The sequence below is a fragment of the Bos taurus genome, chromosome 2 (assembly GCF_002263795.3).
Source record: "Bos taurus isolate L1 Dominette 01449 registration number 42190680 breed Hereford chromosome 2, ARS-UCD2.0, whole genome shotgun sequence".
Taxonomy (NCBI): domain Eukaryota; kingdom Metazoa; phylum Chordata; class Mammalia; order Artiodactyla; family Bovidae; genus Bos; species Bos taurus.
Window position 1 is genome coordinate 71,280,603 of NC_037329.1, and position 27,456 is coordinate 71,308,058.

At 45.0% G+C, this 27,456-nt stretch overlaps 1 protein-coding gene across 4 annotated transcripts in view; it reads right to left on the reverse strand.

Moving 5' to 3' along the window:
• The window catches only part of SCTR (secretin receptor), a 74,728-nt gene that overhangs the window by 35,954 nt on the left and 11,318 nt on the right, over positions 1-27,456 (reverse strand). For all 4 annotated transcript variants that reach the window (XR_009490579.1, NM_001099021.2, XM_059874680.1 and 1 more), the window contains 2 exon segments: positions 23,429-23,534; positions 1,885-1,992 (listed from right to left, as the gene is read on the reverse strand). Coding sequence is in view for 3 of the 4 variants with exons in the window: in NM_001099021.2 (NP_001092491.1) it covers positions 1,885-1,992; positions 23,429-23,534 (214 nt within the window). In the remaining variant the exon portion in view is untranslated.

Genomic DNA, 27,456 nt, shown 5'->3' on the forward strand with positions numbered 1-27,456 from the left:
TGGTGGTCAAAGGGCGGCTGGTTGGACAAGAAACTGAAATAAAAGCACACTTACTCCCTGGAATCCAGAAGTGGTTATCAGACAGTGTATCCCTGGAGGCTGGACTGTCTGTCTGGACGCCTCTCTTCACTGACCCAGCAGGATTCCCACGACAACACTGCATGAGATGCAGGCCAGGTGCCCTCTGCTGACATGGTTCTTAGTAGAACCACAGAGGAGACAAGGGGTGGGCTCCCACGGGCTCCCATCCACTCCCCCTGAGTTTAATTCCTAATATGTCAGGGGTTCTGACCCAGGTTCAGGTCAGTAAACACTTCAAGGGTCCCCAAAAGTACAGTCAGTATTTTTGTGCAAATGTGTGTTTGTGTGTGCATGCACACGCCAGCAGTCCAGGGAAGAGCCAGGTCAAAGCTTTTATCTGACTCTCAAAAGCCTCATCAGGTTAGGAATCTCTGCTGCTATAAGGCTCCCATCCCCCATCAAGACAGAAGGGAAAGAAAGCCAAGGCCTGACCCCACTCAGGAAGTGTGCTTTTAAAGAAGAAATACTGGAAGACCAGGGCCCTCTTAAGAATCAAAGGAATGCATCCTAGATGGAATATTCTAGGCTCCAGCACAGACACACAAGTATCTGGGTACATAATCTAGCCTGTGGTTTCCCAGCCACACAGACACCCATTCTGCCTGGGCCCATGTATTAGGTGCCCTGAGAAACAGTTGTTTATTCTACTTTTTTTCTTCTTTCAAAAGGAAGAGTCTGAAGCACCAGCTTGTTCTCACTGGACACCTTCCTTTCTTGGGGTGGGGTGCCCTGGAACCCTCGAGACACTATTGAAGAGACTTTCTTCAGACTCCAGACCCAAGGTGGATTTATGGGCAGAGAGCAGGTAGAGGACAAAATGTTCTCGGTAACTTGAGGCTGGACTGGTCCTGACCTATGGTTCTGGGCTGGCCAATTCCCTGGGCCCGCAGCTGGGTACGAGCACAGTAGGCCCCAGGCTGAGATGATCCCTGCCGACCCTCATCCCCCAACCGTGCCCTGGCTCCCTAGCATGGAACTCGGGGCAGCGCCTCTGTGAGACCGTGCAGGTGGGAGGATCCTGCAGCCCCACAGCGACACTGGGTGGCCAAGAGAAGAAACTGCAGCCCCTGTCTCTCCGCCTCCCAGCTGTGAACCTGAAGCCAAGGCTAAACTGCTCTCAGACCTTGTTATTTTCACTCTTTAAGCCAAGTGGAGAGAAAAGGTCTGTGGTTTGCAGGGGTTTTGTGACAACTGAAGTTTAAATCTGTAAAAATGCCTAGTACATGACAGGGTTTTGTCCAGCGTTAGTCCCTGTTAGTCCCTAAGTGTTCCCTATCTGAGACAACTTCCTCACTTCCTGGTCTGAAATTAAGGAAATCCTTATAAACTGCAGCTTTGCTCGGGTGAGAGATCCCCCAGGAGACCAGAAGCTTCCAGAGAGGGCAGAGTTCATCAGCAGAGCCTAGTAGAGAGGGCACAGAGGAAGTAAGTGTCCTGGAAGGCTAGCCCAGGCTAAGTGGGACCCAGACACGAGGGCTGGAGTGAAGGCCCTGGGTGCTAAGGGACCAGAAATGTGCAAGGAAGGAGGGTAGCCCCTCAATGGGAACACAGGGCAGAAAGGAACAGGCCTGGCCCCCTTTACCCCTTCCCTGGTACTTGGCCCCCTGGACCCTTGCTTGGCACTGACAACTCAGCCCACCCCACACACCCCCAAGCAAGGCTTCCAGTCGCCAGCAAGGACCACTCCCATCCTTCCTTTCACTCTCGTCCCCAGAGATGTCTTGGCCTGGTGCCTCCAGGCCAAGGCCCACCCGGAGGGCTGCCCCACAGCTGCCCAGTTGGGCCCCCGGGCTGAGTTGTTACCATTCCTGCCCACGAGCATCCAGAGGAACCGCGGGCATGCCACTTCCACTGTCTGTCCCAGTGCAGAGGACGGCCAGCAGCTGGTGTTGTCCCATAGCCCCCTGCAGCCTGCCGAGAAGAGCAGCAGCATCAGACAGCGTCTCAACGTGGACACAGCCCCCCACCCCCACAGCCTGGCACATCCCCAGCACCTGTGCCTGGTGTCGCCCCCCCCCACATCCCTCCCAAGGATAATCTGGTCTCAATGCAACACAAAGCTGAACTTATGGTGAACAGCTAGTATATATCTGTCCTTATAGACACTGAATTTGAGGTTGTTTCCTCTTTGTTTTGTTTGGCTGCTAGGAAGCTCAGAGCCAGATCAGTGGCCCACTTCCGGTAACTGAAAGACTCTGACGTGAAAAAATTACTGGATGTCTATAATGCAAAACTAGGTGCTGTCTTAAGCACGGCCTTCTGGTTTACCTGATTCTGAGGTTCTCTGGCCTTTTGTGTCTTTGAGCTATTTCACAACTCTATAAATTGTAGCTAACTGATGGCCATGCTAATTAATCCTGTCCAAAGGCATTTGGGATCCACATTTCTGTCATTTTCTTTGCATTTGCATGACTATCAATTCTCTAAAATTTAAATGAAATTGTTTTCAGCCAGTTTTGCATCTATTTGCCTTATATATACAGTACTTTGAATTCTCCTGTGAACCAGTGGTTAATGTATTACTGGTTCTCTCATTACTTAAGTACGATGCTTGGCAGGTATACTCTGTTAAAAATTATCATTTAACATAACAATTCTTCCACAGTAGATCCCAGGGGAAGAAAATCAGAGAAACTGCTCCTGTGACAGACTTCTGGGGGCCCATGCCACCTGGGAGGATATCACCCAGGAAGGTCTGGAGCACACTGGAAAGAGAGGTGAACCGTGAGGTCCGCAGTCACCTTGCACCCAGTTTGGGGAACACAAAGCAGAACACACCACCCTGGAGCCCACAACCTTCAGAAAGAACTCAAGATTCTTGAGTCCCAGAGACCTGGGTTCCAATCCTCCTCACCACACCTCGCTGCCCAAGCCCTCAGCTCTTTTGGGGAAACAGATGGCTTCCTTTTGAGGTTGTCCAGGGGAAGAGATAATCTCCACGTGGAAAGCCTGGCACTCACTGGTGCCAGGGAATGGCAGCTCCCTCCCGCCATCCTCCCCAATCCTCTTCCTCACCAAGTCCTTTTCTGTTTCATCCTGGCATTGGGAGGGGGGACCCAGCTGGGTCCTCTGAACTGCAGGGCAATTTTTAGCTCCAGGGACTGGCGGATAGGTGCAGTCTGAAGGGGTCCCTGGATTACCCAGCTGGCTAATTCCCAGTTTTTATAAAGAGCAAGAGTCTCTTTTCAGGCATGAATAAAACCAGGCTCAAAGTTCCAGCATCCTCCTGGACACTTTTGTTCCCTCCACGTGAAGCCCCCCTGGCGATCTGCCCCACTTTAGAGGTACTGATCCTGCAGTGGACATCTGTGTCACTGGGGAGGTTCTGGTAGTCCTGAGTCCCAGGAATCTACAGGCTAAGACCTCCCTACAGGTGTTCTGTACGTGGTCATTAGGCTTTGCTTTGAGAATCTTCATACTGCATCCCTCCCTTCCTGCTGCAGAAGCCCCTTCTTCTGGGCTCACACCAGCCTTGGGCTCCGGGAACCCATCCAAGATGATTGTGAGAGGCCAGGGGAGGTCATGGCTGGAGGGGTCAGGGCTCCTCCTGGTGCCTGGGTGCAAATGGCTCCCCACCCCAGGCAGTTGATATAAAGAGCAGGATCCAGTCTGATTCATGACCGCCAGAGGCCTGTGCCCACAAGGACTGCGCAAGGCACAGGCACTCAACAAGTGTCTAAGGAAAGGATGAATGCCCAAGTCTCTGGCCCCTGTTCCCCTCCTCATAACCCACTCCTTGTAAATGGGCTTTCGCTGTGATGCCACACATGATTTCTGAATCCCACATCCTCTGCTTGCCAGCTCTGCTTGATGCCAGCAGGAGTCGCTCTGTGCTGTACACACAGGAGAGCATTCAACCCACAACAGTGCTGCAAGGCACCCAAATCTGCCCTCATTTACAACTGAAGCAATAAAGCAAGGAGGTGGGTACCTGGAGTCACCCAGCCAGGAAACGGAAGGGCTGTGAGGTAACTGTTCAGCCAGGCTCCCAGGTGCCACCTCATGGGTTCTGCCTACCTGCTTGTCTCCAGAGGCACCAGCCCCAGTATCTTAGGGAAAGATGCCTGGCTGAGGCAGAGCAGCCCTGGGAGGTTGTGGCCCTGAGCAAGAGGGGAGAGGACAGAGGAGGAGAATGCCACAGGAACTGAGTGGGGCTTAATGGAGCTCCCACAGTGACAGTGGAAGCTTCCAGGGGCCAAGCACCAGTGTCTGAGTTCTTTGAGGAAAGTGGGCCATATCAACGCCCCCTGGATGTTCCAGAGCCTTCACCCCAACTCTCACAGTGTGCACTGAAAGAGGGCGGGCTGGACCTTCTTTCTTCTTGAACCTCCCCAGGGTACACAGGAAGGTTCTGCACTGTCTGGGCACCGGTCCTCCAGGTTCCCACCATGGACGTGGCTCACCAGGCCCCTGAGTGACTCTCACCTCCCCAGATGCCCTTGGGACAGTGACATGGTCCTGAGAGGCCCTGGACAGAGGGGCATGGTGTGCCTCCACTCCGGCACAGCACCTGGAGGCTGGAGGGTGAGCCCCGCCCAAATTCTGACTTCTGCAGAATTACAACGCAGCCGCCCTTCCTCCTAGAAGCACAGGGGGCGCTGCCCGCTGCGGGAACACGAAGGAGCCTCTTCCTTCCCTTTGGGAGAAGTGGCTTCAGGACTGAGGCTGATCAGGTCAGCCAGGGAACTGGCCCGAGTCCCTGAGGCCGGACAACCCAACCCACGTCCGGCTAGCCAGACAGATGGGAAGGGTGCCAGGGCATCTGGCAGGCTTCCTGAGCTGGGTCATGTCAGGTCTGGCCCACAGGGACAATGGCCTGGTGCTGACAGAAAGCAAGGGAGGAGCAGCTGGTGGGGGGGAGGGTGGAGCGAGAGGGACACAGGTCCCCCCACAGCTGGCTTATGCCCATATCCTTCCTATTGGCCAGGGGGAAGAAAAGGCTGGGAAGGGGCTGTCCAGGCTGGCGCTGTACAATGCAGGGGTCAAGTAGGGTCACTGCCCCAAAGCAGAGATGAGGAACCCAGGCCCCAAGAGGCAAAGTGACAGACAGGGTGACAGCAGCTAGGATCCCACCTCCAGGCTGACCGTTGGTGGCAGCAGGCCTGGACGCTAACTCCACATGGTACTGCTCATGTCCCAAGCCCTGTGACATGGCCATCCTCTCCCAGCCTTGGCCTTGCTGTCAGGACAGGTTCAGCACTGGAACAGACCTGGTCCCACATGTGAGGAGCCCGTCTCACTGGTAGGCTCTGGTGGCTGGTACACGGTTGAACACTTTTAATTTTAATAGTTACACCTTTTAAAAAACAAGTTAATATGCATTAAAAGGTTATACAACAAGTATATCACAGCCATGATTTTGTAGTTATTGCTGTTTAGGATGAGGCTAAGTTCAGTCCTGGGTGTTCATTGAAAGGACTGATGCTAAAGCTGAAACTCCAATACTTTGGCCACCTCATGCGAAGAGTTGACTCATTGGAAAAGACTCTGATGCTGGGAGGGATTGGGGGCAGGAGGAGAAGGGGACACCAGAGGATGAGATGGCTGGATGGCATCACTGACTCAATGGACGTGAGTTTGAGTGAACTCCGGGAGTTGGTGATGGACAGGGAGTCCTGGCACGCTGCGATTTATGGGGTCGCAAAGAGTCGGACACGACTGAGCGACTGAACTGAACTGACTGAAGTTAAAAAAAAAGTCAGTTTAAAAAAGAGAACCCTCATGCACTGTTGGTGGGAATGTAAGTTGGTATAGCCACTGGGGAAAACAGTGGAGCTTCCTCAAAAAAATTAAAATAGAGCCACCAAATGATCCAGCAATCTCACTACTGGATACACATCCGAAGGAAATGAAATCCCTGTCTCAAGAGCTATCTGCAGCCCATGTTCACTGCAGCACTGTTGCCACAGCCCAAGCATGGAAGCAACCTTAGTGCCCATCAAAGGATGAATCGGATAAAGAAAATCACGATGAAATATCATTCAGCCGAAATATTTTAAATTCTTTAAAAAGGAAATCCTGCCACGTGTGAAAACACAGATGAACTTAGAAGACATTGTGCTCAGTGAAAAAAGCTAGACACAGAAAGACAAATACTGTTATCATCTCACTGGTATGCGGAATCCAAAAAAGTTAACCTCATAGAAGCAGAGAATAGAACCGGTGGTTACCAGGGGCGGGTGCTGGGGGGAAGACGGAGAGGTTGGTCAAAGATTACAGAGTTGGAGTTATATATGATGGTGGTGGTTTAGTTGCTAAGTCGTGTCTGACTCTTGCAACCCCCATGGACCGTAGCCTACCAGGCTCTTCTATCCATGGAGTTCTCCAAGCAAGAACACTGGAGTGGGTTGCCATTTCCTTCTCCAGGGGATCTTCCTGACCCAGGGATTGAACTCAGGTCTCCTGCATTGCAGGCAGATTCTTTACTGACTGAGACACCAGGGAAGCCATATATGATGAGTAAGTCTAAGATCTAATGCACAGCATGATGAAAAAAAAGAGTCAACCCATTGATATAAAGGAAAAAAATACTATGGAGACCACAGTACAGATGGTGCCTGGTGCAGGTGGGCTGGAAGGCCTATGGCCGGGGGAGCAGGGAACAGAGTGGCCTCCTGGCTGCTTGCAGGGACCCCGTTTGCACTGCTCCAGGGTGTGAATGGAGGGCCTTGGACCCCACACCCTACAGGCTCCTGCTCCGAGTGAGGGATGGCTACACAGGTGGAGCATGAAAGAGAGGTGGCATGGCATCCTGGTCTGGCCTCCCCTGGGCTCTAGCACAAAACTGGGGTCACCGGGTTAGGGGAGGGCTAGGAGTTTTAGACCCAGAGCTGCAAAGCTCAGTGCCTGAGTCGGGGTTGAGGGAGACCCATGAGGTAAGAGATGGAGGAGTTTTGTAAGTAGATCTACTGTCACTGAGCCACTAGGGAGGGCAGGGCTGCTGTGAGGCAAGCAGGGCCCAGGGACTCCCCTGACCCTCTACCATCTCTGAGGTCACCTGTCAACACTGACCACCTGGCTGGAGGGGATGGGAGGGAAGACTGGGGAAAGTTCAAGTAGGGAAACAAAGCATCAGGCCACTAACGCCATGTGGGCAGCAGGGGGTGCCTGCCCAGTGCCCGCGGCAGAGCGTGGGGTCCTGGGCTGAGGTGAAGTGTGGTGGGGATAGAGTGAGCTCTGAACACACCACTTACATGTATGATCCCCACCTTCGTCATCTATAAAATTGGTCTCATTTATAAAATAATGCCCCCTTAGAATTTTGGTGGGAAGTAAATGATGTGTGTGTGCAGTGGATCTTTTTTTCCTCCTGGCATTTTTTTCCCTTTTTTCTCTCCTTCCTTCTCAGACTACTGGTTCACAGCCTCCCAGAAGGAGGAAAACTTACAATCTCCCTGACCTGTTTCCAAAGGGCCCCCAGGGCAGGAGGATAAAGAGGAATTCTGGTGCAATCATAATTCTTGAGAAAATCATAATTTTGATTTTCTTGATTGCAAGAAAACCTTGCAATCATAATTCTGAAAAAACAGAAACAGAGCAAGACTTCACTCAGACTAGGGAGACAAGAGTGATGTGATGAGAAGGGAACAGAAGGTTCCTGAAAGAGGCTCAAGGGCCCTGCTGCCCATTTGCCCCAGACAGTGGGAAAACCCAGAGGGGAAATGGCTATGGGGACACAACCAGACAAGCACAACCAACAGCCGGTTTCCTGGCTTCATCAAGCTCCCTCTGCCTTCCTCAGCCCACTCCAAGGGCACCCTAAGGAGGTCTCCTCGGCCGTGCAAATGACCTGACCTACAGTATTTAGGTCGGGAACTGTTTTGCCCTGCGTGTGATGGCTGGACCACACACAGAGGTGGTCAGGGTGGGGTCAGAGGAACTGGAGGCCCAGGAGGCAAAGGCATTAAAAAGCACAGCACAGGAGGCAGGCACAACAGAGTGTCTGGGGTGCTTCTCTTTAAACCGAGAAGCACAAGCTATTTGTTCCTTGGGATGAACTATCTTGGGGAGTAGTGAGCTCTCCACTACTGCAGAATCCAAGCAGAGAGGGTCATGCAGTTAGGAGGCTGCACTGGATGAGAATCAGACCCTCTGAGTGGGAGGCTGGGTGCTGCTTCCCTGGGGCAGGTTGGTTCTTCTCCCTCCAAGAGGCTTGCCCAAGCAAGTGCTTCTGAGCTTGTGAGCATGGATCCTGAGCCTCCTCCTCCCCAGACTGTACAGACTGCACTGGCCCCACAGAGCCCTCCTCAACCACCCACAAGCTCTTCCTCCTCCAGCTGAAACGCTTCCTTTCACGCTATCTCTCACTCAAATTAGACATTAATTGGCACCAACAGTCTCTCTCTTCCTCTATCTTTTTTTTTCTCAAATGCAAATCTTCTTGGGGAGAGTGAGAATATCAGTCACTCACAGTTCAGTCTGGATCGCAAAATAAACAATCCTCAGGATTTGCAGTCAAAAGATGTGGGCTGAGAGTCCTCTTTCAGCACTGGGTGATCCTGTGCCTCTAAGAGCCTCAACTTCCTCATCTGTGAAGTGGGATGGTAATCATACTTAATTGCATGGGTTGCTTTAAGAACTAAAAAAAAAAAAAAAAAAGTCTAAAGTGCTACATAAATTTAAGTTTCTTGTTTCTGAAAAATGAGCCAAGGTCAGCTGTGGCAAAGAAAGGATAGGGAGAGGTGAGCTCTGGGTAGGGTGAGGGTTGTCCCAGGGTGTTTGTCTGCCAGAGGCCATCAGGGGCCAGGAGAATCCAGAAAAGGACCTGGAACGTTTGTTAGAGAAACTGCATTAAAGGCCAGCATGTAAGACACACTGATACATGCCACTACATGAATGAACCTTGGAAACATTAGTGAAAGGAGATAGACTCAAAGGTCACGGACTCCATTCGTACGCAATGAACAGAGTCAGTGAATGCACAGAGACAGGGAGTGGATGTACGGTTGCCAGGGGTAGGGCAGAGGGAGGAGGGAGATGAGGAGCGATGGGTACAGGTTTTATTTTGGGGTGATGAGATGAGAATGCTCGGGGCTATATAGAGGTGGTGGTTGCCCTGTGAATGCACCAAATGCTATTGAACTGTTCAATAAGACGGTTAATATCATGTGAATTTCACCTCAATAAAAAGGCACACTGACCCCCTAACCCTTTAGAAGGCAGCCCATGTTCTTTGGGAGTGGGGAGCCCACTGGCAAAGAGAAGAGGAAAAGGGGATGGTGAGTCCCCACTCTGAAGGCAAGGACATGAAGACCCAGAGAGGATCAGGGTCTTGCCCAAGGTCACACAGCCCCTAAGTGACAGAGCAGTGCACCTGCCCAGGTCTGTCCAACCACTAAGCCCACACCTTTCCTGCCACCCCTCTGTCTCTGGAACATTCCTCCCTAGGGTGAGGCAGAGCCCTGCCACCAGCCAGCTCTGAGGGGGTATCAGCTTCTGAAAACAGAGTAATAAATAGCCCAGTAAGGCAGGCCATGCAGCTATTAGGGTGACCCTGAAATGCTCCCAGGAAATGCTGGGAAGGCCTTGGTCACCTAGCCCAGAATAGCTGAGGAGTTAATTTTTTATCTGTGATAAGTGTGCCGAGTTTGGTGACAGCTTGGTGAGTGGCGTTTCCTGTGCCTCTCTTAGCATTCAAACATTAACCTCCTCCCCAGGGAAGACCAGTCAGCTTAACCATTAACCCTGTACCCCCAGCAGAGAATCTGCCAGCCCCCTCTGGCCTCAGGCACCAGACAGATCCTTCCTGGGGATGGAAGGGCCTTCAGGAGTCATGCTCCTGAGCAGAGTTACAGGGTTGGACCCACATCCAGGCAGCCTCAGCCCAGCCCCTCCACCCACCAGGTTCTGATGGGGATACTGGGGCTGAGCCTACCCAAGGGTTCCATGGCTTTGCTGTTTCTCCTGTTTTCTTTCTTTGAGGGAATCTTCCCCTGCAGCCACCACATCCATTCTAAATTCCATGATGGCTTTTCTGGCTCAGCTTTCTCAACCTCTGAGCAGAAAAGGCCTGAAAACTTTCCCAGGAGGCTGGGTCCTCACACATCTTCTGCCTCAGGGGCTTTTAAACCAGGTTTTCAGAGCAACAGACACTTTTTCCTAAATAAAAGTTGCAGAAGGCCAAAATGCAAAAGAGATCGAAGAGGTCTGAGCCTTTGTGCTAGGGTGGGGTCAGCCTGGGCCCTTCGCTCACCAGCCTGGCAGGACATAGTGGCAAACACTGCGAGTAAAGGACGGCCTCACTGCATGGAGAGAGCAAGGTCTCCCCAAGAGCTCACAGCAGAACCTGGCGGGAGTCCCTAATGAGCCCTCTCAGCCCTGGATGCCCAAGTAGGACTCTGGGAATAGAAGACAGTCAGACCTGCTGCAAGTCAGTCAACCTGGGTATATTCACAGCCTCCCGGGTCCTGCAATCTGAGGTCAGCGCCCACAGGGTGATGGGCCAGGTCAGGCTCTGGGAAGCACCTGCCATGGGCAACGTGGCCACACCACTCACCTCGGCTGGTCTGTGATGAGCTGGGCAAGCTGGGAGCAACCACATCCTCTACCACAAAGGCTCTGCCTCATGTCCCTCTGTCTCCTTCAGGTCTCCTCTGTCTACTCTCAGTCAAGGGTCTGCACTCATTCACCTTGTAAGTCAGTCAACAAACACACACCAAGTGCTCGGTCTTACAGGAAAGTGACACAGTCTGTCCCAGTCCAGCAAACACATCTCCATGATGCAGTGCAGATGTGCCAGGAGGGAAAGAAATGTTGGGGGTGGAGGTGGGGTGATCCTGCAGAAGTCAGGGTGGCCAGCTATGCCAGCAGAAATCATCTCCTGGAGGAGTGGCTGACAGGACTGGAGAAGAGGAAATGGAGCCGAAGCAGAGGGATCAGTACGTGCAAACGCCCGGAAGCATGAGAGAACTGACATGGTCAGAAAGTTGTAAGCAATTTGGTTGAGCCAAGTGGAAATATTTGGAGTGGATGCATGAACAAGGGCCAAGTCAGGAGCTGAACCTCATCCTGGAGCCCTGGGGAACAATGGCATATTTAAACACTTCAGATGCTAATTTTTAAAATAACCATCTGTAACTTCTTGATGTGAGCTGAAGTTTACCATCATCTCTCCCAGGGGCCTGACATTCTGGGCTTTATCCCTAAGGCCTGAATATAAGTCCCACACTCTGTCACTGGAATTTTAGACATTTTCCTTGTGGACATGCAGGCAGCTGCTGTTCCTGGGGTGGCAGAGGGTGCCCCAGAATTCAGGAGGCTGTGACTCAATGGTGGGCCCCCTCTGAGCCATAAGGTCCCAGTTTGGTTCCCCCAAAGCACCTTCCATAGCCAGCATAGGGGAAGGAAGTTCTCATCCTGCCCATCCCTCATGCAGAGGCTAGTAACTTGGCCAGAGCACATCACAGCATCCACACTGCTTGACCTCTGCTTCCCATGGCACCATCTTCCTCCTGCCTCCACTGCACCTGGTGGGTAAGTGCAGGGATCTCAAGGCCACTCTTCCTACAACCTCAGTCTCAGTTGCCACCCAAAGAAAAGTGTTCCCCAGCCCAATCCTCCTCTGAAGTCTCCATTATGTGTGTCTTGATCTGAACTCATGATTTTCATCTCTCTTCGCCCAAAATACTCTCCCCTCCTCGTAAGGTGCTGCAGCCACCTTACAACCTGGCGGTGCATGTCACACAGTGAGCAGAAAGAGAGGAGGAATATGGGATCTGATAACACCCAGGAACTCTGCATGAGCTCTTGATCTTTTGTGATGTGTGAAAAAGCAACCCCTATATGATGAAGCTTGCATATCAAGTCTCTGCCAAGTGTACAAAAACATATTCCTAAGCCATAAGAGAGGAGTCTACATGCCATCAATCTTACCATTTTCATCTCAAAACAAGAAGTGTTAAATATTTTTGAATGACATAGTTTTGGAAGTTTTGGCCACAGCAATCAGAGCAGAAAAAGAAATAAAAGGAATCCAAATTGGAAAAGAAGAAATAAAACTCTCACTATTTGCAGATGACATGATCCTCTACATAGAAAACCCTAAAGACTCCACCAGAAAATTACTAGAACTAATCAATGACTATAGTAAAGTTGCAGGATATAAAATCAACACACAGAAATCCCTTGCATTCCTATACACTAATAATGAGAAAACAGAAAGAGAAATTAAGGAAACAATTCCATTCACCATTGCAACAGAAAGAATAAAATACTTAGGAATATATCCACCTAAAGAAACTAAAGACCTATATATAGAAAACTATAAAACACTGGTGAAAGAAATCAAAGAGGACACTAATAGATGGAGAAATATACCATGTTCATGGATTGGAAGAATCAATATAGTGAAAATGAGTATACTACCCAAAGCAATTTATAGATTCAATGCAATCCCTATCAAGCTACCAACCGTATTCTTCACAGAGCTAGAACAAATAATTTCACAATTTGTATGGAAATACAAAAAACCTTGAATAGCCAAAGCGATCTTGAGAAAGAAGAATGGAACTGGAGGAGTCAACCTACCTGACTTCAGGCTCTACTACAAAGCCACAGTTATCAAGACAGTATGGTACTGCCACAAAGACAGAAATATAGATCAATGGAACAAAATAGAAAGCCCAGAGATAAATCCACACACATATGGACATCTTATCTTTGACAAAGGAGGCAAGAATATACAATGGATTAAAGACAATCTCTTTAACAAGTGGTGCTGGGAAAACTGGTCAACCACTTGTAAAAGAATGAAACTAGAACACTTTCTAACACCATACACAAAAATAAACTCAAAATGGATTAAAGATCTAAACATAAGACCAGAAACTATAAAACTCCTAGAGGAGAACATAGGCAAAACATTCTCTGACATACATCACAGCAGGATCCTCTATGACCCACCTCCCAGAATATCGGAAATAAAAGCAAAAATAAACAAATGGGACCTAATTAACCTTAAAAGCTTCTGCACATCAAAGGAAACTATAAGCAAGGTGAAAAGACAGCCTTCAGAATGGGAGAAAATAATAGCAAATGAAGCAACTGACAAACAACTAATCTCAAAAATATACAAGCAACTCCTACAGCTCAACTCCAGAAAAATAAATGACCCAATCAAAAAATGGGCCAAAGAACTAAATAGACATTTCTCCAAAGAAGACATACAGATGGCTAACAAACACATGAAAAGATACTCAACATCACTTATTATCAGAGAAATGCAAATCAAGACCACTATGAGGTACCACTTCACACCAGTCAGAATGGCTGCGATCCAAAAGTCTACAAGCAATAAATGTTGGAGAGGGTGTGGAGAAAAGGGAACCCTCTTACACTGTTGGTGGGAATGCAAACTAGTACAGCCACTATGGAGAACAGTGTGGAGATTCCTTAAAAAACTGGAAATAGAACTGCCTTATGATCCAGCAATCCCACTGCTGGGCATACACACTGAGGAAACCAGAACTGAAAGAGACACCTGTACCCCAATGTTCATCGCAACACTGTTTATAATAGCCAGGACATGGAAGCAACCTAGATGTCCATCAGCAGATGAATGGATAAGAAAGCTGTGGTACATATACACAATGGAGTATTACTCAGCCATTCAAAAGAATACATTTGAATCAGTTCTAATGAGGTGGATGAAACTGGAGCCTATTATACAGAGTGAAGTAAGCCAGAAGGAAAAACATCAATACAGTATACTAATGCATATATATGGAATTTAGAAAGATGATAACAATAACCCAGTGTACGAGACAGCAAAAGAGACACTGATGTATAGAACAGTCTTATGGACTCTGTGGGAGAAGGAGAGGGAGGGAAGATTTGGGAGAATGGCATTGAAACATGTAAAATATCATGTATGAAATGAGATGCCAGTCCAGGTTCAATGCACAATACTGGATGCTTGGGGCTAGTGCACTGGGATGACCCAGAGGGATGGTGTGGGGAGGGAGGAGGGAGGAGGGTTCAGGATGGGGAGCACATGTATACCTGTGATGGATTCATTTTGATATTTGGCAAAACTAATACAATTATGTAAAGTTTAAAAATAAAATAAAATTAAAAAAAAATATTTTTGAATGAATGCTTTTATTTTCACACAAATCCCATAAAACAGATGTGGAAATTGAGGTCCAGAGACATTAAGGACTTGTTTAAGATCACACAGTCTAATTTAAAAGCCTGGGCCTCTCCTTTCCCCTCTCCTCACCTCCACTCCTCTTCCTTTTTCTTTCCTTTCAAAAATTGAAATGAAATTCACATACATAGATGGGATTGCCTCCACCTTACAGCCACCATCACAAATAGACTAGATGTCAAACAGTTGTCTTCCCTGGAGCAAGGAAGCAGACAGGAAGGGAGAAGAGAGGGGAGCATCACAGACACAGCTAAGAGGACAAGGAGGCTACAACACAGCAGGAACAGCAGCTCGGGTGGTGGCTGGTTCCTGGGAGTGTGTGGGGTTGGGTGGGAAAGGGGTCATGGGCCTGGCCACGGGGGACAACAAGAAAGCAGATAACCAACAGCTCAAGAAGTTCCTGAACAAAGACCATGACCTGGAGAGAAGAGTACTACAAAAGAATATGCCTGGTGAATAAGTTAGATGAAAAGGATCATTTTCCAGAAACACTCAAACTACTAAGACGGAGGCAGGAGCAAACAAAAATCAGAACAGACCTCTAACTAGTCAGGAGACTTAATCTGTAACAAAAAATCTCCCAACAAAGGAAAGGCCAGATGGCCACACTCATGAAGTCTAACAAACATTTAAAGAATAATTAACACCAAGCCTCATCAAACACTCCCAAGATACTGAAAAGGAGGAAACACTTGTAAAATCATTCTATGAGGCCAGGATTATCTGATACCAAACACACATAAAGACTCTACAAGAAAAGAAAACTACAGACAAATATCCCTGATGAACAATGATACAAAAATTCTCAACAAAATACTAGCAACTGAATTGAACAGCACATTAAAAGAATTATACACGATAACCAAGTGGGATCTATCTTTGGGATGCAAGGATGGTTCAACATATGAAGATTGCTTTGTGTGATGCACCACATTAACAGAAGAACAAAAAACACATTATCATCTCAACCGGTGAAGAATCAACATCCTTTCATGATAGAAACACTTAAACTAGAAATAGGAGGAAACTATCTCAATAAAATAAAGGTCATATATGTAAAGGCCACAGTGAACATCACATTCAGTGATGAAGCCCGAAAGCTTTTCCTGTAAGATCAGGAACAAGACAAGGATACCCACTTTTGCCACTTATATTCAGCGTAGTACTGGAAGCCCTGTACTGTGCTGTGCTTAACTGCTCAGTCATGTCCGACTCCTTGCAACCCCATGGACTGTAGCCCGCCAGGATCTTCTGTCCATGGGGATTCTCCAGGCAAGAATACTGGAGTGGGTTGCCATGCCCTCCAGGAGATCTTCCAAACCCAGGGATTGAACCCAGGTCTCCCACATTGCAGTTGGATTCTTTACCATCTGAGCCACCAGGGAAGCCCAAGAATCTGGAGTGGGAAGTCTGTGCCTTCTCCAGGGGATCTTCCTGAACCCAGGAATTGAACCAGGGTCTCCTGTATTGCAGGCGGATTTTTTACCAGCTAAGCTACCAGGGAAGCCCACTGGAAGCTCTAGTCTACAACAGTTAGGCAAGAAAAATAAATAAAAGAAGGAAGGAAAAAAGTAAAATTATCTGTTTTTAGACAATGTGATCTTACATGTAGAAAGCCCTAATGATTTCTGAAGTGGATTCAGCAAAGTGACAGGGCAGATATAAAAGCAATATACAAACATTACTAATTATCAGAGAAATGCAAATCAAAACTATAATGAGGCATCATCTCACACCAGTCAGAATGGCCATCATCAAAAAATCTACAAACAATAAATGCTGGAGAGGGTGTGAGGAAAAGGGGACCGTCCTACACTGCTAGTAGGAATATAAACTGATATAGCCATTATGGAGAACAGTACGGAGAGTCCTTAAAAAACTAGGAATAACTCTACTATACGATCCAGCAAACCCACTACTGGGCATATACCCTGAGAAAACCACAATTCTAAAATACACGTGTACCCCCGTGTTTACTGCAGCACTATTTACAACAGCCAAGACAATGGAAGCAACCTAGATGTCCATCAACAGATGAATGGATAAAGAAGATGTGGTACATATATATAGTGGAATATTACTCAGCCATAAAAAGAATGAATTTAAGTCAGTTCTGAGGTGGGTGAACCTAGAGCCTGTTATATAGAATGAAGTAAAACAAATATTGTATATTAATACACACATATGGAACCTAGAAAAGTGGTACTGATGAACCTATTTGCAGGGAAGGAATGGAGATGCAGATGTAGAGAATGGACTTGTGGCCACAGTGGGGGAAGGAGAGAGGGGGATGAATGCAGAAACTAGCATCAACATATGTACACTATCATGTGTAAAATGGATAGCTGGTGAGAAGTTCCTGTATAACACAGGGAGTTCAGTCTGGTGCTCTGTGATGATCTAGAGAGGTAGGGTGGGGTTGGGAGGCTCAAGAGAGAGGGGATATGTGTGTAGTTGTAGCTGATTGCATTGTTGTGAGGTGGAAGTGAACACAAGATTGTAAAAATTTTTTTAAAAATCAACACACAAAAATTAGTTGCATTCCTATGAACTAATGAGAAACAACCTACAAAGGAAATTAAGAAACAAATCCATTTATAATAGCATTAAAAAGAATAAAATACTTAGGAATAAACCTAACCAACAAGATGAAAGACTTACACACTGAAAACTACCAAATGTTGCTGAAAGAAACTAAAAACACAAATAAATGGAAAGACATTCTGTGTTCATGGATTGGATGACTTAATATTTTTAAGATGTCAATACTACCCTAAGTGATCTACAGATTTAATACAATCTGTATTAAAATTCCAATGACAAGGAGTTCCCTGGTGGCCCAGTGGTAAGGACCCACTGCTTTCACTTCAGGGGCCCAGGTCAGGGAACTGAGATCCTACAAGCCACATAGCATGGCCATAAAAAAAAAAAATCCAAATGACAGAAACATTTTAATATTTATTTATTTAGGATTTATTTAAAATTATCAGTCTTCCCTGGTGGCTCAGACAGTAAAGAATCTGCCTGCAATGCAGGAGTCTGGGTTCCATCCCTGCATTGGGAAGATCCCCTGGAGAAGGGAATGGTTACCCACTCTAGCATTCTTGCCTGGAGAATTCCATGGACAGAGGAGCCTGGCAGGCTACAGTCCATGAGGTTGCAAAGAACTGGACATGACTGAGTGACTAACACTTTCCTTTTCAGAAATAGAAATATTCATCCTAAAATTCCTAATGGAATATCCAAGGATCTTGGAATAGTTAAAACCATCTTGAGAAACAACAAAGTTGAGGATCTCATAATTCCTGATTTCAAAACCTATTTGAAAGCTACAGTAATCAAAACAGTGTGGTACTGGCATAAAGACAGACATATAGAATATAGACAATGGAATACAGACAGACATATAGAATAGGCCAATGGAATAGGATAAACATCCCCCAGATAAACCTTCACATGTATGGTCAAGTGATTTTTTTTACCAAGATGCCAAGACCATTCAATGAGAAAAAGACTATCCTTCCACAAATGGTGCTGGGAAAACTGAATGTCTAAATGCAAAAGAACGATTCAGTTGAGTTCAGTCACTCAGTCCTGTCCGACTCTTCGCGACCCCACCAATCGCAGCACGCCAGGCCTCCCTGTCCATCACCAAGTCCCGGAATGGACCAAGAACCTAAATGTAAGAGCTAAAATTTTAAAATTCTTAGGAGAAAGTTCTATGGGATTGGATTTGGCAGTGCTTTCTTGGCTATGATACCAAAAGATCTGATAAAACAAGTAAAATTAGGTAGATTATAGTAAGTCAAACTTTAAAACTTTTGTGCATCAAAGGACTCTTGCCTGGCAAATCCCATGGACAGAGCGGCCTGGTAGGCTGCCGTCCATGGGGTCGCAAAGAGTCGGACACGACTGAGCGGCTTCACTTTCACTTTTCACTTGCATGCATTGGAGAAGGAAATGGCAACCCACTCCAGTGTTCTTGCCTGGAAAATCCCAGGGATGGGGGAGCCTGGTGGGCTGCTATCTATGGGGTCGCACAGAGTCGGACACAACTGAAGCGACTTAGCAGCAGCAGCAGCAGCATCAAAGGATACAATCAAGAGAATGAAAAGGTAAACTACAGAATGACAAAAATTATTTTCAAATCATATACTGATAAGGGGCTAATATCCAGAATATATAAAGAATTCCTATAACTCAATAATTAAAAACTAAACAACCCTACTTAAAAATGGTCAAAGGACTTGAGAGAACATTTCTTTAAATAAGACATACAAATAGCCAAGAAACACAGGAAAACATGCTTAACATCACTAATCATCATGAAATGAAGATCAAAACCACAATGAGATACCATAAGGCAATCACAAAAAGACAAAAACTGTATGATTCCAGTTATTTGAAGTACCTAGAACCATTTCATTCATAGAAATATAAAGTAGAATGATGGTTCCCAGTGGATAATGGAAGAGGGAAAAGCAGTTTCTGTTTAATGGGTACAGAGCTCCAGTTCTGCAATATAAAAGGTTTTTAGAGATTGGGTGCTCAATAATGTGAATTTAACACAACTGCACATTGAGAAATGGTTAAGATGATGAAATTTATGTATTTTTTTAGATTATATTTCTTTAAAGTAAACATACAGATGGCCAACAGGCACATGAAAAGATGCTCAGCATCACTAATCATCAGCCAAATGCAAATCAAAACCACAATGAGATGTAATCTCACACCTCTCAGAATGACAATTATCAAAAAGACAAGAAATAACAAGTGTTGACAAAGATGTGGAGAAAATGGAACCCTCATGCACTGTTGGTGGGAATGTAGATTGGTACAGCCACTCTGGAAAAACTATGGAAAGTCCTCAAAAAGTTAAAAATATAATTATCATGTGATCCAGCAATTCCACTCCCAGGTATTTATCCAAAGAAAACAAAAACACTAATTAGAAAAGATAATGTTCATTGGAGCATTATTTACAATAGTCAGGATATGGAAGCAACTCAAGTACACATCAGTAGATGAATGGATAAAGCAGATGTGGTATATATACACAATGGAATATTAGTCATATAAAAGAATGAAATCTTAACAGTTGTGGCAACATGCATGGACCTAGAGGGTATTATGATAAGTGAAATAAGTCAGATAAAGATAAATACTGTATGACTTCACTTATATGTGAAATCTCTAAAACAAAACATATGAATAAACAAAACTAAACAGAAACAGAGTTACAGATACAGAGAACAAACAGGTAGTTGCCAGAGGGAAGTTGGGTAGAGGAGGAAAGAAATAGATGAGGGACATTAAGAGATACAAATGTTCCAGTTGCAAAAATATATGAGCTACAGGTATGAAAAGAGGTGGCAAGAATACACAGAACTGTACAAAAAAGATCTTCACGACCAAGATAATAACGATGGTGTGATCACTCACCTAGAGGCAGACATTCTGGAATGTGAAGTCAAGTGGACCTTAGCATCACTACGAACAAAGCTAGTGGAGGTGATGGAATTCCAGTTGAGCTATTTCAAATCCTGAAAGATGATGCTGTGAAAGTGCTGCACTCAATATGCCAGCAAATTTGGAAAACTCAGCAGTGGCCACAGGACTGGAAAACGTCAGTTTTCATTCCAATCCCAAAGAAAGGCAATGCCAAAGCATGCCCAAACTACCACACAATTGCACTCATCTCACATGCTAGTAAAGTAATGCTCAAAATTCTCCAAGCCAGGCTTCATCAATATGTGAACCGTGAACTTCCTGATGTTCAAGCTGGTTTTAGAAAAGGCAGAGGAACCAGAGATCAAATTGCCAACATCCGCTGGATCGTTGAAAAAGCAAGAGAGTTCCAGAAAAACATTTCTTTCTGCTTTATTGACTATGCCAAAGCCTTTGACTGTGTGGATCACAACAAACTGTGGAAAATTCTGAAAGAGATGGGAATACCAGACCACCTGACCTGCCTCTTGAGAAACCTGTATGCAGGTCAGGAAGCAACAGTTAGAACTGAACATGGAACAACAGACTGATTCCAAATAGGAAAAGAAGTACGTCAAGGCTGTATATTGTCACCCTGCTTATTTAACTTATATGCAGAGTACATCATGAGAAACACTGGACTGGAAGAAGCACAAGCTGGAATCAAGATTGCCGGGAGAAATATCAATAACCTCAGACATGCAGATGACACCACCCTTATGGCAGAAAGTGAAGAGGAACTCAAAAGCCTCTTGATGAAAGTGAAAGTGGAGAGTGAAAAAGTGGGCTTAAAGCTCTACATTCAGAAAACGAAGATCATGGCATCTGGCCCCATCACTCCATGGGAAATAGATAGGGAAACAGTGGAAACAGTGTCAGACTTTATTTTTTTGGGCTCCAAAATCACTGCAGATGGTGACTGCAACCATGAAATTAAAAGACGCTTACTCCTTGGAAGGAAAGTTATGACCAACCTAGACAGCATATTGAAAAGCAGAGACATTACTTTGCCAACAAAGGTCCGTCTAGTCAAGGCTATGGTTTTTCCAGTAGTCATGTATGGATGTGAGAGTTGGACTGTGAAGAAAGCTGAGCGCTGAAGAATTGATGCTTTTGAACTGTGGTGTTGGAGAAGACTGTTGAGAGTCCCTTGGACTGCAAGGAGATCCAACCAGTCCATTCTGAAGGAGATCAGCCCTGGGATTTCTTTGGAAGGAATGATGCTAAAGTTGAAACACCAGTACTTTGGCCACCTCATGCAAAGAGTTGACTCATTGGAAAAGACTCGGATGCTGGGAGGGATTGGAGGCAAGAGGAGAAGGGGACGACGGAGGATGAGATGGCTGGGTGGCATCACCGACTCGACGGACATGAGTTTGGGTGAACTCTGGGAGTTGGTGATGGACAGGGAGCCCTAGCGTGCTGTGATTCATGGGGTCACAAAGAGTCAGACACAACTGAGCGACTGAACTGACTGAACTGAACAGGTATGAAATGTACAGAGAGGGGAATATAGTTAATAACTATGTAGTATCATAGTTAATAACTATGTAGTATCTTTGTATGGTCACATATCATAACTAGATTCATCAATGGTGATCATTCTGAAATGTATAGAATATTAAATTACTAATTGTGTAACAGAAATTAAATAGTTTTATAGGTCAATTGTACATCAAAAACAAATTCATAGAAAAAGAGATCAGATTTGTGGTTACCAGAGGCAGGGTTAGGGAGAATTGGATGAACGTGGTCAAAAGGTACAAACTTCCAGTTATAAGTACTAGGGATGTAATGTATACCATGATAAAGACAATTAACACTGCTGTATGGTATGTATAAAAATTGTTAGAATAATCCGAAGAGTTCGCATCATACAATTTTTTTCCATTTCTTAACTTTGTACCTATATAAGATGACAGATGTTTACTTAACTTATGGTGATAATACTTTCATTATGTATGTAAGTCAAATCATTATGCTATATACCTTAAACTTTTGCAATGCTGTATGTCAACTATATCTCAATAAAACTGGAAGAAAAATAAATAGATGAAAATGGTTAAAATAGTAAAATTTGTTGTAGGTATTTTACTACAATTAAAAAAACAAAACACTGACAACATCAAATGCTGGCGAGGATACACAACAACAGGAATGATCATTCATCGCTGGTAGAAATTTAAATGGTGCAGACACTTGGAAGAGACTTTTCAATAAAGTCTATTGAAAAGAAATTCATATAACATAAAATTAACCACTGCTGCTGCTGCTGCTAAGTTGCTTCAGTCATGTCTGACTCTGTGCGACCTCATAGACAGCAGCCCACCAGGCTCCCCCGTCCCTGGGATTCTCCAGGCAAGAACACTGGAGTGGGTTGCCATTTCCTTCTCCAGTGCAGGAAAGTGAAAGCATTTTAAAATGTAGTCAGTGGCATTTAGGACAGTCGTGTGTGGCCAGCACCTCTACCTAGTTCTACACATTTCACCGCCACCAAGAGGCAGTGCCTACACAGGTGCTCCGCGTGCCCTTTCCCCTGGGTCCCTGACAGCCACTGATCTAACTTTTGTCTCTGTGAATTTGTCTGATCTAGACATTTCCTATAAATAGAATCATATCATGTGCGTGTGTGCTTGATCACTCAGTCGTGTCTGACTCTTTGGAGCCCCATGGACTGTAGCCCACGAGGTTCCTCTGTACATGGAATTTCCCAGGCAAGGATACTGGAGTTGGTTGCCATTTCCTACTCCAAGGGATCTTCCAACTCGGGGTCAAACCCCTTGTCTCTTGCCTCTCCTATATTGGCAGGCAGATTCTTTACCAATAGCACCACCTAAGATTTATCCACATTGCTGCATGTACCAGTACTTCACTCCTTTTTAAGGCTGAACACTATTCTATTGTATGTACAGACCACATCTTCATCTTTCATCAGCTGACAGACACTTGGGTTGTTTCTACCTGTCGGTAACTGTAGCCAGTACAGTGAAGACCTCGTCTGTACAAATCTTTGTTTGACTATTTGTGAAGGATTCTTTTCTTAATGCCACATCCTCCGCTACCTTTAGATGAGTAAAAGCTAAGAAGATAAGTGAAGGAAGGGAGTAGAAATAAAATTAATATGTAAAGAGCAAATTAATAATATTGACTGTCTTGACTAATAATAATAATTAATATTTAAATTAATAATCTTTAAGAAGCACCTATATTTAACATCTTTATCTTACATATATTTATAATTCTAATATACTTTATCACCTCTGTTTTATAGATCAGGAAAGTGAGGCTCAGAACATTAAATAATTTGTTCACATTCACACAGCCAGTGAGGGTCAGCCAGCAATGAACCCTGAGTTTCCCAGACCCCACACTGCCTTTCTGTTACCTCCCCTGTCATACTAGCAATGGAGGTGACAGAATGGATAAGAGGTACACCACCAAGACAAGTAACTCTCACCAAAACACTCACCTGGGTGAAGTCATCATGCAGAAGCTAATGATTCAAAAACCCTGGTTGTACCCATAAACTCAGAAACAAAGAGGGGTGATGATGCGGTTTTCAGCACGTGTAGACAGCTCACCAGGGTCACTCTAGACCCTTCCCCTCTGCTTATTCTCTGAAAAAATACAGCTGGCCCAGCCCCTACCTCCCACCAACCCACTGGAACTGGACATGAGCATATCCCAGAGTGGATGCAGGTAGGCACGTACCTGGGGCTGGATGCTCCACGCTCTCCCGGGAGAGCTCCTGCAGGCACTGGTCCCTCTCCACCCGCAGCACCCGCAGCACATCACACAGTCGAGGGGGGGTACCAACCTGAAAAGCCAAAGCCAAGAGCACTAGTCAGCATCACAAATCTGATTCTAGCACATAAGGCCTCTCTGTGGCAAGACTGGGGCCAGACAGCAGAGATTCAAAAGGAGGAAGACAGAATAGCGAAAGTAATAAAAAAGAAGCGGACTTCTATCCCTTCTCCAGGGGATCTTCCTGACCCAGGAATCGAACCCGGGTGTCCTGCATTGCAGGTGGGTTCTTTACCAACTGAGCTATCAAGGAAGTCCCACAGATACAGAAACAAACTAGTAGTTACCAGTGGGAAGAGGGAATGGGAGACGGACAAAATAGGGGCAGGGGAGTAAGAGCACAAGTTGTTAGGTATAAATAAGCCACAAGGATACACTGTCCAACACAGGGAATATAGCCCATATTTTATAATAACTGTAAGTGGAGCATAACCTTTAAAAATTGTAACTCACTAATTGTATACATCTGTAACCTATATAATATTATACATCAACCATACTTCAATAACAATAGACTTGAAAGAAAAAGTAATTTAAGCTATAGACTTTAGTTAATGTATCAATATTGGTACAGCAACTGTAATCAATGTGCCACTTTAATTAATGCAAAACATTAATAACAAGAGACACTGGGGAGGAGGGATTGAGAGGGCTATGTGGTCATTCTTTGTTTCTGCACAATTTTTCTATAAACTTAAGTCCTCTCAACAAAATAAGTTCTATTAATTAAAAAAATAACTGGGAGAAATCAGTTCACCTAATTTAAAGACTTGATGCATAGCTATAGTAGTCAAAAGAACTTGGTATTAGCAGAAGAATAGGCAACAGTGTTATAATAATTGGACATCTATAGATAACAAAATAAACCTAAGACTCATACCTAATATAAAAATTACCTCAAAATAATGATGGACTTGAGTGCAAAAAATTCAACTAAAACTTTTAGAAAAAACACAGGAGAACACCTTCAAAATGCAAAGCAAGATAAAGATTCTTTATACTTGACACCAAAAGCAAGATCCATAAAAAGAAAAACTGATAAACTGGACTTTATCAAAACTAAAAACTTTTGCTCCATGAAAAACCATGTTAAGAGGATGAAAAGACAAGCTATAGACTAGGAGAAAATATCTGCAATTAACAAATTAGGATTAACATCTAGAATATATAAAGAACATTCAAAACCTAATAGTAAACAAATTTTAAAAATCTAACTAGAAGGTAGGAAAAATGCATGAAGAGACATTTCACAGAAGAAGATATACAGATGGCAAACAAGAACATGAAAAGATGTTCAACATTATTAGCTATTCAGTTCAGTTCAGTTCAGTCGCTCAGTCGTGTCCAACTCTTTGCAACCCCATGAATCGCAGCACGCCAGGCCTCCCTGTCCATCACCAACTTCCAGAGTTCACTCAGACTCAAGTCCATCGAGTCAGTGATGCCATCCAACCATCTCATCCTCTGGCGTCCCCTTCTCCTCCTGCCCTCAATCCCTCTCAGCATCAGAGTCTTTTCCAATGAGACAATTCTTCGCATCAGGTGGCCAAAGTACTGGAGTTTCAGCTTTAGCATCATTCCTTCCAAAGAAATCCCAGGGCTCATCTCCTTCAGAATGGACTGGTTGGATCTCCTTGCAGTCCAAGGAACTCTCAAGAGTCTTCTCCAACACCACAGTTCAAAAGCATCAATTCTTCAGCGCTCAGCCTTCTTCACAGTCCAACTCTCACATCCATACATGACCACAGGAAAAACCATAGCCTTGACTAGACGGACCTTTGTTGGCAAAGTAATGTCTCTGCTTTTCAATATGCTGTCTAGGTTGGTCATAACTTTCCTTCCAAGGAGTAAGTGTCTTTTAATTTCATGGCTGCAATCACTGTCTGCAGTGATTTTGGAGCCCCCCCAAAATAAAGTCTGACACTGTTTCCACTGTTTCCCCATCTATTTCCCATGAAGTGATGGGACCGGATGCCATGATCTTCGTTTTCTGAATGTTGAGCTTTAAGCCCACTTTTTCACTCTCCACTTTCACTTTCATCAAGAGGCTTTTGAGTTCCTCTTCACTTTCTGCCATAAGGGTGGTGTCATCTGCATGTCTGAGGTTATTGATATTTCTCCTGGCAATCTTGATTCCAGCTTGTGTTTCTTCCAGTCCAGCATTTCTCATGATGTACTCTGCATATAAGTTAAATAAGCAGGGTGACAATACACAGCCTTGACGTACTCCTTTTCCTATTTGGAACCAGTCTGTTGTTCCATGTCCAGTTCTAACTGTTGCTTCCTGACCTGCATACAGATTTCTCAAGAGGCAGATCAGGTGGTCTGGTATTCCCATCTCTTTCAGAATTTTCCACAGTTGATTGTAAATGCAAATTGAAATCGCAATGTGATATCATTACATGCTTATTAGAAGATCTAAAATAAAAAATCACAACAACAATGGCAAGGTTGTGGTGAAACTAGGTCACTCACATATTGCTGGTGGGATTGTAAAATGAGACAACCACTCTGGAAAACAAGTTGGTAGGGTCTTAAGAAAAGCTAAACATGCAACTATTAATATTACGTGACCCAACCATTGCACTCCTGGGCATTTATCCTGGAGAAGTGAAAGCTTATGTTCATACACACACAAATATCTGTATACTAATATTTACAGCAGCTTTATTCCTAATACCTCAAAACTAAAACAATCCAGATGCCTTTCAATGTGTAAGTGGTGAGCTATTTCATCCATACCATGAAATTCTGTGCTTAGTCTCTCAGTCAGGTCCGACTCTTTGTGACCCCATGGACTGTAGCCTGCCAGGCTCCTCTGTCCTTGAGGATTCTCTAAGCAAGAATACTGGAGTGGGTTGCCATGCCCTCCTCCAAGGGAACCCAGGGAGCAAACCCAGGTCTCCCACATTGCAGGAGGATTCTTTTACCATCTGAGCCAGCAGGGAAGCCCTCAGCAATAAAAAGGAACAAAGTGGTGATACATGGACCAGCCTATATGAATCTCCAGAGAAGTATGCTCAGTGAAAAAAAGCCCATCCCAAACAGTTACAGTATGATTTCCTTTATATAATGTTCTTTTTAAATTTAATTTTTATTTTATATTGGAGTATAGCTGATTTACAATGTTGTGTTAGTTTCAGGTATACAGCAAAGTGATTCCATTATCCATATACCTGTATCCATTATTTTTCTGATTCTTTTCCCATATGGTTACTACAACACAGTATTAAGTACAGTTGCCTGTGCTACACAGTAGGTCCTCATTGATTATCTATTTTATATATGGTAGTGTGTATATTTTAATCCCAAATTCTTAATTATCACCCCCACCACTACCGACATTTCCCCTTTGGTAACCATAAGTTTGTTTTCTATGTCTATGAGTCTGTTTCTGTCCTGTAAATACATTCACTTGCATGATTTTTTAGATTCCACATCATTTACATAACATTCATAACATATAACATAACATAACACATAACATAACATTGCAGTGGTAAAATTGTAGAGCTTGAGACATTAATGTGTCAGCTGAGAAGGAAAGCTGAGGGTGGGAGGGAGAAAGGTATGACTGTAACAGTGCACCATGATGGGTCTTCAGGGTCGCAGACTTGTTCCTCACAGTGTCTGGATCAATGTCAGTATCATAGTCAGTCAGTCAAGCCCTAGCTCACTTGCAAACACCAAGAAAGGAAGAAACATGCATTGCTACATGCCACTGAGTTCTTGTGATTGTTACACAGCATAGACGACTGGGTGGGGGTGGCATTTCCTGAAAGTGGGTGGTGATGTGCATTCTTAGAGGTTGAAGAAAGCGGCACTCTAGCACAGAGGGCTCTTGTAAGCGATGGAGCAAGATGAGGAATGGGGGAACACCTACAGTGGGAATCCTCTCCAAGAAAGGTTCAACTTCCTTCATGGTTTTCCCTAGG